General features: G+C 48.8%; 1 protein-coding gene across 1 annotated transcript in view; it reads right to left on the bottom strand.

Moving 5' to 3' along the window:
• Positions 1-1,117: 1,117 nt before the first annotated feature.
• Positions 1,118-10,739, bottom strand: part of LOC141766839 (genetic suppressor element 1-like) — an 11,014-nt gene continuing 1,392 nt past the window's right edge. The window contains exons 2-10 of the mRNA XM_074634015.1: positions 10,445-10,739; positions 9,752-10,341; positions 7,262-7,374; positions 6,878-7,157; positions 3,911-4,282; positions 3,431-3,730; positions 3,085-3,188; positions 2,110-2,879; positions 1,118-2,054 (exon numbers count right to left, since the gene is read on the bottom strand). The exon at positions 10,445-10,739 is cut by the window's right edge and continues 15 nt beyond it. Of these exons, the coding sequence (XP_074490116.1) occupies positions 2,742-2,879; positions 3,085-3,188; positions 3,431-3,730; positions 3,911-4,282; positions 6,878-7,157; positions 7,262-7,374; positions 9,752-10,341; positions 10,445-10,739 (2,192 nt within the window). The 3' untranslated portion in view covers positions 1,118-2,054; positions 2,110-2,741. The remainder of the gene's footprint in view (positions 2,055-2,109; positions 2,880-3,084; positions 3,189-3,430; positions 3,731-3,910; positions 4,283-6,877; positions 7,158-7,261; positions 7,375-9,751; positions 10,342-10,444) is intronic.

Here is a 10,739-nt window from a genome sequence, read left to right as displayed (position 1 = left end):
TGTTACTGATAGAGGGTTCAATCATCCAATCCACCAAACAACTCAAAACAAGAGTCAACACCAACAGGAGAATACACTGTTTACCATTGACGGAACATTTTGGAACATTTTTCTTGGGCGCTCCCCACATAATCAGCTGTGCTGCTCATCCCACAAATGCATGATCCTTACAAGTGTGACATCATTGTGAAGGTCAATAAACAGGCTTTCCAACCATGTAAAATACAATGACCATTAGCATTGATACAACAGAGAAATAATCCACCAAACACAAGTTTCCGAACTTTGTTTTTCCAGTTTATATATATATATATATACAGTATACGTATAGCTGTCATATAAACGTAGTGAAGTAAAACATACAATGTTTTCTCTTGGTATGTGGAAGTATAAAGTAGCATAAAATGGAAAACTCAAGTGAGGGGCAAGTGCCTCAAAATTGTACTTCAGTGCAGTACCTGAGTAAATGTACTTAGTTACTTTCCAGCACTGCTTTTATCCCACGTTGAGACCTTTCTATCTTGATGAGCGTGGTATTCTCCAGGATGACAATACTCCCGTCCACATGACACAAGAGGTCATTGACTGGTTTGATGAAAAATAAAGTGGATCAGATGTTAAAGCCTTCACAGACACATACTACGCATACTTGTTCTTTTTACTATTAGTACATATGCAGCTGCTCTTAAAAAGTATGAACTCCTGCATGCAGTGTGCATACAGTTGGGACGTAATACTTCGTTATAACATTTCACCTTGAACTCTGTTCATATATCCATACTGCATATGCTACATACTGCTACTTATATACTGCAAAATGTGAACAGATGTAGACGGACATCCTGGTATTTATGGGCATACTGCATTTGACATTCTGTGTATGAGAACAAACTACATGTTTTAAAGTAGTAGTAAAATAGTATGATAGTATGGGGACAGGAACGCAGTGTTGATCTCAACCCAGTTTAACACCCATTTGAGATTTGTGAGCATGTTTTGAACCAAAGAAGACAGACATGGCATTCCTCAGAATACCTATTAATTAACTACAATGTGAATTAAGGAAAACATGGACCTGATAGTTAATGAGAGTGAAATTAAAGATGTATCAGATAAATGACATTTTACAAATATTTTAATGTAAATTTCCATCAGAATGTACAGCAATATATGTTAATAAATAATTCATCACAATTATACAGCCCAAATATTACATTACATGACAATGATTGAAACAAATATGCAGGATTTCACAGCGAGTCTGAGGAGACTGAACAGGTGACGCAGGAAGGGTTCTTACTAGCTTGTGCTTGTAGGGACGAGCTCCTGGGACTATATATTAATATATTATATATAATATATTAATATTCAGAGGGAGAGGAGCAAAAATAAATCTCATCAAAAGAGAAAGACAAGGTGTATTTCTGTTATCCACAGAGGGATAGTGCCATTCTGATGTTACTGTCACCCAGAAACAGTTCGAGATCTGCTTCAAGTGCTCTCTGAGTATCAAGAGAAAAGAAATCGTTCATCGGTTCTGACAGTCCAGAAATGGAATGAATTATAATTTGGCTTTTTCGTTTCCTTGACAAAATCATTTAACTTAGTTTTTCTAAATAATGCCATAAGAAATCCCCTTCAGAGAGGAGAAAACAACTGTGAGGTTGGACAGCATGTCGAAAAGTTGACTGTAGTTTTACTGATTCTTAAGAACATGTTGCAAAATGCCTTTTAAAAATATCTTCAAGTTTATCAACATTTATAGGCATGTGGAGGGATAAACCATCTGAGCAATCGTCATGACAACTTGATAACATCTGCTATGTTGTCCCCCCCCCCCAGTGCATCTCGGTCAACCCCCAAACATTTTGACATCACATAACATCACATAACTGTCCTCTAACGTCCTCTAACGTCCTTCATCTTCTAAACATGTTTTATTCTGACCAGCAGCAGTTCAAACAGAACATATGGCTTCCCACAAGAAATGGTTAAAACATACAAAAAGTCTTCGTCTATCACAAGTGACATTACCAATGGAAACTTTATTAAACCTCAAAAAACTTCATCGATACCATTTTGCCATTATATAGATACTATCTTTTAGACGTTTCCTATCCTCTGCAGAAGCTTTGCTGCTCGGTCCGTCACACGGTGCTAAGTAGACAACTACGACATCACACCACACAGAGGACGCTCAAGTGTTTCCTCCAATTCCTCTTCAAGTGCATCCCATCATGTTTAAGGCCTGAGGTGTGCTTTGATTCCTCGACTCCATTTTCATTCTCTGAGTATCGGCCGAGTGACCGCTGCACGCTCGGTCTCTTCTCACCGCCGTCCAGAGAGGCTACAGATGTGTGCCGAGTGATTCGTCTCATCAGTTTATGTAGAAGTTGATCTGCTACGAGCTAAGTGGTGGAGAGTCCTTAAAGCTAAGTCGGGGACTAGAGGGTGCGGTTAGCGTTACTGCTGATTCACCTCCACAGTGTTGTTACAGTCCAGAGGCAGAATGAGAGAGAGCTATGTGGTCACCGTGGTTCACCGCTACCGTTGGCAGGTCATCAGTTGGATCCGGAACCAGACAGGTGACATCACTGATTGGCCAGACGGGTGGAACAAGACGAGGACCGGCTCCTTCAAGTGCTTGTAGTGCAGAGAGTGGTCTGGTTCCAGTCCGTCTTGTTCTTGTTACTGTTCCTTCGCCGTCAGAGGCGTATCCGCCAGTGAGTCGAGGTCAGAGGTCACCTCGGCGTGTGCCCGTTGAACTGCCCCCTGCCCCACTGAATGTTGGGTAGCGTCAAACACCTCCTGAAGTGCTCGAGCTGGGCCTGCAGCATCTCCCTCTCCTCCCTCACCTTCTGCCTCTGACTCACCAGATCCTGACAAACGAAGGACGGACACATCTCTCATTACAGAGCCCCGGCTTTAACATGCATCACGTACACACAGGAAGTACACACAGGACGTACACACAGGACGTACACACAGGACGTACACACAGGAAGTACACACAGGAAGTACAAACAGATAATTAAAAGATGAAAGTACACAGATGTGCATGCAGATGTGGTCTCAGATACTCACCCCCATGGTGAGAGAGAGCTGCTCTGCAGTCCTGGTCAGGTTGTAGTTCTGTGTTTCCAGTCTTTTACACTGACCGTGGAGAACCTGCCGCTCTAGACTCCACTCTGCAGAGACAAGCCACAAGTTACATCCACCCTACCTCTGATAGGATAGGGGAGTCCTGTGGGAGGCAAACAGTGGCCAGAGGGCCAAATCTGGCCCTCTAACAAGAATATCTGGGCCCCCGACGAAAGCTTCACTTTTTTTATTGTTTACATCAAAACGTCCACCTGATTTTTCATAACTCTACTACAGCAATATAAAGACTTGTAACATCTAATAACATCTAATCATGTCTGTGACTCACCGTCCACGTACTCCTGGTAGGACTCAAAGATAGCTTCAATGCCCTGCCACTTCCTCGGAGCTTCTTCCATCTCCTCCTCCTCATCTTCCTCCTCCTGACCAGACTCTTCCTCGTCCTCATCAGACAGGTGTTCCCGCGGTCCCGGAGCGTCCCTGCTGGCTACGAGGGGATGGAAGTGATGGCCGTTGATGTGTGCGTGCTGAGCGGCGTGGTTCAGAGGTGAACTCTTCAGTTGAGAAGCGTTGTGAGGCAGCGAGCGCTCGGCCTTCACGCCGGCCTCTGGGACACAATGTGAGACTCCTTGAGTGAGACAAAAAGCCGTGTCAGTGTTCAGTAGCTCATAAGGAGCCATTATGGTTACTAATATTCATCTTAACTGTGAGGATATAACACGTGAACACCACTAGGTGGCAGGACATCGTCATTTTAAAATTCAAATGGAGTGTAATGGTCATGCAGCTCTGGGAGCGGGTGGCTGACCTTTGCTGTGCAGCGTGCTGTGTGTGGACTGCAGCACGGCCTGGTGGAAGTGCTGAGCGAAGGCCTCGGGTGTGAACCTCTCCCAGGGCCGACTGCGCCCGTTCTGCACGCCGTTGGGCTCCTTTCTCTGCGGAGAAGCCATGACGCCGTTCTGCAGCTTCCTGTTTGGCTGAGCTTCCATAAATTCAGCCTTCTCGTGACGGGGGGCCGAGGGTGGAGGGCCGCGGGCCCCGTGGGCGTCCACGGAGGGTTTGAATGTGTCGTTGTGGGGGGGGTGTTTGGGTCTGTGTGAGTAGGGAGGTGACGGGCTGGGAGAGTCCGGGTACGGATGGCCATTTGATTGACTCGGCAGAGGAGCTAATGACGAGTCACCTAAAAACAGATTATACACTTCCTTAGAAATCATCTTTATCTACATTTATATAACTGTGTGTGTGTGTGTGTGTGTGTGTGTGTGTGTGTGTGTGTGTGTGTGTGTGTGTGTCTCACCAGCTGAGGAAGCAGGAGGGCTGCTACACGGAGGTAAAGAATTATATCGGAGTGTGTCTAATGTCACAGTCTTCTTCTGAATGGCCCTCAGCAGCTCCTCCGTCCTCTCCTTATCTACACACAGAAACACAGAATGAGATCAGCCGTCATTCATATCTGAGAATAGCTCTTCAAATATATATATATAGATCTATATCTATATAGATCTATATATAATACTGACTGGCAACGAGGAACTGACGGGAAAAGGTCAGCAGACGGGTGAGTTGAGTTACAACACCATCACAGACAGACCTTTAATGAATCCGTTTCACTGTTTCTACCAGCTTTCACCTTCAAATATCAACATGAGGTTTATACACATTTCATCCAGATTTTATGTCCATATTCATCCAAAAACTGGTTTCTGTAGTTTACAGTAAACGAGGTCTTCTGGCGATGTTTACGGATAACAGGAAATTAAAAGACAAATTGAGAGGGAGCGCAAATGAGCTGCTGATTATGCACCTGCATCCCTCTAAGCAAGTAATGAACAATAAATAACTTAAACAACAACTTCCTACAGCCTCCTACAGCTTCCTACAGCTTCCTACAGCCTCCTACAGCTTCCTACAGCCTCCTACAGCTTCCTACAGCTTCCTACAGCTTCCTACAGCCTCCTACAGCTTCCTACAGCCTCCTACAGCTTCCTACAGCCTCCTACAGCTTCCTACAGCCTCCTACAGCTTCCTACAGCTTCCTACAGCTTCCTACAGCCTCCTACAGCTTCCTACAGCCTCCTACAGCTTCCTACAGCTTCCTACAGCCTCCTACAGCCTCCTGCAGCCTCCTGCAGCCTCCTACAGCCTCCTACAGCTTCCTACAGCCTCCTACAGCCTCCAACAGCCTCCTACGGCTTCCTACGGCCTCCTACGGCTTCCTACAGCTTCCTACAGCCTCCTACAGCTTCCTACAGCCTCCTGCAGCCTCCTGCAGCTTCCTACTGCCTCCTACAGCTTCCTACAGCTTCCTACAGCCTCCTACAGCCTCCTGCAGCCTCCTGCAGCCTCCTACAGCCTCCTACAGCTTCCTACAGCCTCCTACAGCCTCCAACAGCCTCCTACGGCTTCCTACGGCCTCCTACGGCCTCCTACGGCCTCCTACAGCTTCCTACTGCCTCCAACAGCCTCCTACAGCTTCCAACAGCCTCCTACAGCTTCCTACAGCCTCCTGCGGCCTCCTACGGATGGTAGGATGTGTAGGATGTGTAGGATGTGTGTAGGACGTGTAGGATGTGTGTAGGATGTGTAGGATGTGTAGGATGTGTGTAGGATGTGTGTAGGATGTGTAGGATGTGTAGGATGTGTAGGACGTGTAGGATGTGTGTAGGATGTGTAGGATGTGTAGGATGTGTGTAGGGTGTGTAGGATGTGTAGGATGTGTGTAGGATGTGTAGGATGTGTAGGATGTGTAGGATGTGTAGGATGTGTAGGATGTGTAGGATGTGTAGGATGTGTGTAGGACGTGTAGGATGTGTAGGATGTGTGTAAGATGTGTAGGATGTGTAGGATGTGTGTAGGACGTGTAGGATGTGTAGGATGTGTAGGATGTGTGTAGGATGTGTGTAGGATGTGTAGGATGTGTGTAGGATGTGTAGGATGTGTAGGATGTGTAGGATGTGTAGGATGTGTGTAGGACGTGTAGGATGTGTAGGATGTGTGTAGGATGTGTGTAGGATGTGTAGGATGTGTGTAGGATGTGTAGGATGTGTAGGATGTGTAGGATGTGTAGGATGTGTGTAGGACATGTAGGATGTGTAGGATGTGTGTATGATGTGTGTAGGATGTGTAGGATGTGTAGGATGTGTGTAGGATGTGTGTAGGACGTGTAGGACGTGTAGGATGTGTAGGATGTGTGTAGGATGTGTGTAGGACGTGTAGGACGTGTAGGACGTGTAGGATGTGTGTAGGATGTGTAGGATGTGTAGGATGTGTGTAGGATGTGTGTAGGACGTGTAGGACGTGTAGGATGTGTAGGATGTGTAGGATGTGTAGGATGTGTGTAGGACGTGTAGGACGTGTAGGATGTGTAGGATGTGTAGGATGTGTGTAGGACGTGTAGGACGTGTGTAGGACGTGTAGGATGTGTAGGATGTGTAGGATGTGTGTAGGACGTGTAGGACGTGTAGGATGTGTAGGATGTGTAGGATGTGTAGGACGTGTAGGATGTGTAGGACGTGTAGGATGTGTGTAGGACGTGTAGGATGTGTGTAGGACGTGTAGGATGTGTAGGATGTGTAGGATGTGTGTAGGACGTGTAGGACGTGTAGGATGTGTAGGATGTGTAGGATGTGTGTAGGACGTGTAGGACGTGTAGGATGTGTGTAGGACGTGTAGGATGTGTGTAGGACGTGTAGGATGTGTAGGATGTGTAGGATGTGTGTAGGACGTGTAGGACGTGTAGGATGTGTAGGATGTACTGTAGTAAACAGGTCTGTACCTCTCCTCTGCTGAGGGCTGACGTGAGAGAGGTTGAACATGAGGAGGAAGTCTTTCTTCTGGTGCAGTTGGGGGCTGCTGTCCATCTGCTGAGCAGAGTACGGGGTAGTTAAAGGAGCTGCAGGTGTTGAAGGTGAAGAGGCCTTTCTCTTGCCCCGCACGGCCGGCGGAGAGAGGCTGCGCTCTTTCATCATCCTCCTCCTCTTCCTCCTCTTTCGCCCCAGAAGCTCATCACGATGGGCCAGCGTGGTCAAACCACACACACCAAGGAAATCCACTTTCTTTGAGGAGACACATTTGGGCAGGTGAATATCACTCCAACAGAAATGTATATATGTATATATGTGTATATGTGTATATGTATATATGAAGAGTGTTTATGCACCTCTGAGGACGCCTCCAGTTTGAGGGGGGGCTGTTCTGTCACTCTTCTTAAATGGGCTTTCACGTCCTCTTCGTCACTCTCATCGTAGGACTCGTCCAGGTCGTAGTAGTAACCTGGTGAGAGGAGAGCAAGAGAGAGATTATAGGAGTATTGTTATTGATGTGTATTTATGGTGTTTATAAATTGTGTACAGGTAATGGTGTGGCTAAATTAATGGAGAGTGAGAGCTCTCGTTAGTTTCAGAGGATCTGTGTTAATGGGTACGGTTTCCATTGGCTGGCCTTTGATGACGTCGCCGCTGCAGATTGGCTGAGGACGGCAGGTCGGCCTATTTAACTTCCAGAAAAACACAGCTGATAGGAGGTTGATGGCAGTCAGTGTTTGCTTCCATCCTCCTGCTAGACCAGCCTTTTCTACAGCATGTCGTGTTGTACTTGTAAACTGTGTGTAGGAGGTGTTAGAGTAGTGACCACGTGTAGAGTGGTATTAGTGTGCTTTAGCTCGTGTTAGCCGTAGCCTTTTTCCTGTGTGGGTTCAGGTGTAGCTTTAGTTTAAGTAGTATCTTTATATATATATTGGACTTGAATCCCTCGTCGTATTGACTAACACAAGTTACATTATCTTTGTATATATATTGGACTTGAATCCTCATCTGATTTAATCCGGTTTCTCCCGTTGTGAGTTCAGGAGTTCGGTTTAGTTTCTTTTCTTAAAGGGTTTAGTTAGAACTGGGTTGAGAAGTTGTTTTGTTTGTTATTTTGGCCGTTGATTCACCCTGAGGGTTAGGGTTAGGGTCACCCTGAGGGTTAGGGTTAGGGTCACTCTGATGGTTAGGGTTAGGGTCACCCTGAGGGTTAGGGTTAGGGTCACCCTGAGGGTTAGGGTTAGGGTCACCCTGAGGGTTAGGGTTAGGGTTAGGGTTAGGGTCACCCTGAGGGTTAGGGTTAGGGTCACTCTGATGGTTAGGGTTAGGGTCACCCTGAGGGTTAGGGTTAGGGTCACCCTGAGGGTTAGGGTTAGGGTCACCCTGAGGGTTAGGGTTAGGGTCACCCTGAGGGTTAGGGTTAGGGTTAGGGTTAGGGTCACCCTGAGGGTTAGGGTTAGGGTTAGGGTCACCCTGAGGGTTAGGGTTAGGGTCACTCTGAGGGTTAGGGTTAGGGTCACCCTGAGGGTTAGGGTTAGGGTCACCCTGAGGGTTAGGGTTATAGTTAGGGTCACCCTGAGGGTTAGGGTTAGAGTTAGGGTTAGGGTCACCCTGAGGGTTAGGGTCACCTTGAGGGTTAGGGTTATAGTTAGGGTTAGGGTCAACCTGAGGGTTAGGGTTAGGGTCACCCTGAGGGTTAGGGTTAGGGTCACCCTGAGGGTTAGGGTTAGGGTCACTCTGAGGGTTAGGGTTAGGGTCACCCTGAGGGTTAGGGTTATAGTTAGGGTTAGGGTCACCTTGAGGGTTAGGGTTATAGTTAGGGTTAGGGTCACCCTGAGGGTTAGGGTTAGGGTCACCCTGAGGGTTAGGGTTAGGGTCACCCTGAGGGTTAGGGTTAGGGTTAGGGTTACCCTGAGGGTTAGGGTTAGGGTCACCCTGAGGGTTAGGGTTAGGGTTAGGGTCACCCTGAGGGTTAGGGTTAGGGTTAGGGTCACCCTGAGGGTTAGGGTCAACCTGAGGGTTAAGGTTAAGGTTAAGGTTGGGGTCACCCTGAGGGTTAGGGTCACCCTGAGGGTTAGGGTTAGGGTTAGGGTCACCCTGAGGGTTAGGGTTAGGGTCAACCTGAGGGTTAAGGTTAAGGTTAAGGTTAAGGTTGGGGTCACCCTGAGGGTTAGGGTCACCCTGAGGGTTAGGGTTAGGGTCACCCTGAGGGTTAGGGTTAGGGTTAGGGTCACCCTGAGGGTTAGGGTTAGGGTCACCCTGAGGGTTAGGGTTAGGGTTAGGGTCACCCTGAGGGTTAGGGTTAGGGTCACCCTGAGGGTTAGGGTTAGGGTCACCCTGAAGGTTAGGGTTAGGGTCACCCTGAGGGTTAGGGTTAGGGTTAGGGTCACCCTGAGGGTTAGGGTTAGGGTCACCCTGAGGGTTAGGGTTAGGGTTAGGGTCACCCTGAGGGTTAGGGTTAGGGTCACCCTGAGGGTTAGGGTTAGGGTCACCCTGAAGGTTAGGGTTAGGATCACCCTGAGGGTTAGGGTTAGGGTCACCCTGAGGGTTAGGGTTAAGGTTAAGGTTAAGGTTGGGGTCACCCTGAGGGTTAGGGTCACCCTGAGGGTTAGGGTCACCCTGAGCCGGCGCTTCCTGTGTTTTCTATTTGTAAATCGATTGTTTAATTATTGTGTGCAACAATAATTATTAATTGTTCTAATTCATTTGCTGTTTCACTTTTTTTATTATGTTGCTCTTCCACACCGCTAGAGAGAGAGTGGTGGCGTAACCAGTCTGTAGTCATCTCTTCTGTCTACCCCCCCCCCCTCTCTTTCCACCTCTGTGCTCTTCATCCTCCTGCTCACCTCCCTCTCGGGCCTCCCTCCTCCTCTTCTCCTCCAGGTCCAGTTTGCTGAGCAGCCGGCGGTGCTGCTGGAGGACCTCGTCATACACCAGCACGCTGTCGGCCGACTGACTCTGTCGCTCCCTCACCGGAGGCGGAGAGGCCGCCTGACCCCCGGTACCGGGACCAGACAGAGGCACACAGGATCTCTGGTGGAGGTTACCGATGTGATGCCGGTGGTAGAGGTTCTGGATGGCTCTGTCCTGCTCTGCCTTGTTCCAGGATCCTGCTTCTTGTAAAGTAGCTCCCCTCAGCGAGGCGTACCTCTCCGGGCCGTCTGCCCTCCTCCTGCCTCCGTCCTCCAGCTTCTCCCCCCAGCTCAGCGGGGGCCTGTCGGCTCTGGTCAGCCCCGGAGGCGGCCGACTCGGCGGCGTGGGGGGGTTGAGTTTTCTGCGGGAGTCTGCGGGGGTGTCGACGAGGGAGGCCGGGTTCCACAGTGTCGTCGGGGGGGCCGGAGGATGATGGGGACCTTTAGGGGAGATGAGGGGAGGCGGAGCGCCGAGGCAGGGAGCTACATCTTTGCTGCCGGGGTTGTGATGGACTGAACCGGTTCTGTTGAGGAAATAAAAAGCAAAGTAAAACCCACTGAGTGACATCACAGAAGTATAAAATCATTTTCTAAACCTAATTGTTGTCATGTCTCAGTCATGTTCACCTGTGACCGTCTCTCCTCAGCTCCACCCCTTTCCCAGGTGAGCGGAGGCCCATCTCCAGCGGACCCTCCCTCTCCTGCCCGTGCCCTCGTTGCCGTGTCAACCACGCCGCCTCGCTGGCCCTCTGAGTCATCATGGCAGCTGCCAGAGCTCCGTGGAGCCCGCCAGCAGCAGCGTGATGCTTCCCCAGGTGAGAGGGCACCAGGCTGGGCACAGGGTGTGGGATAGAGCCCCTGGAGGAGTGAAGGCCAGGCTGCAGGGACAGAGCTTTGGATGCTGGGAAGCCTGGGTGCTCCG

Source organism: Sebastes fasciatus, chromosome 4, assembly GCF_043250625.1.
Source record: "Sebastes fasciatus isolate fSebFas1 chromosome 4, fSebFas1.pri, whole genome shotgun sequence".
NCBI lineage: Eukaryota > Metazoa > Chordata > Actinopteri > Perciformes > Sebastidae > Sebastes > Sebastes fasciatus.
This window is presented reverse-complemented; position numbering and strand designations above follow the sequence as displayed.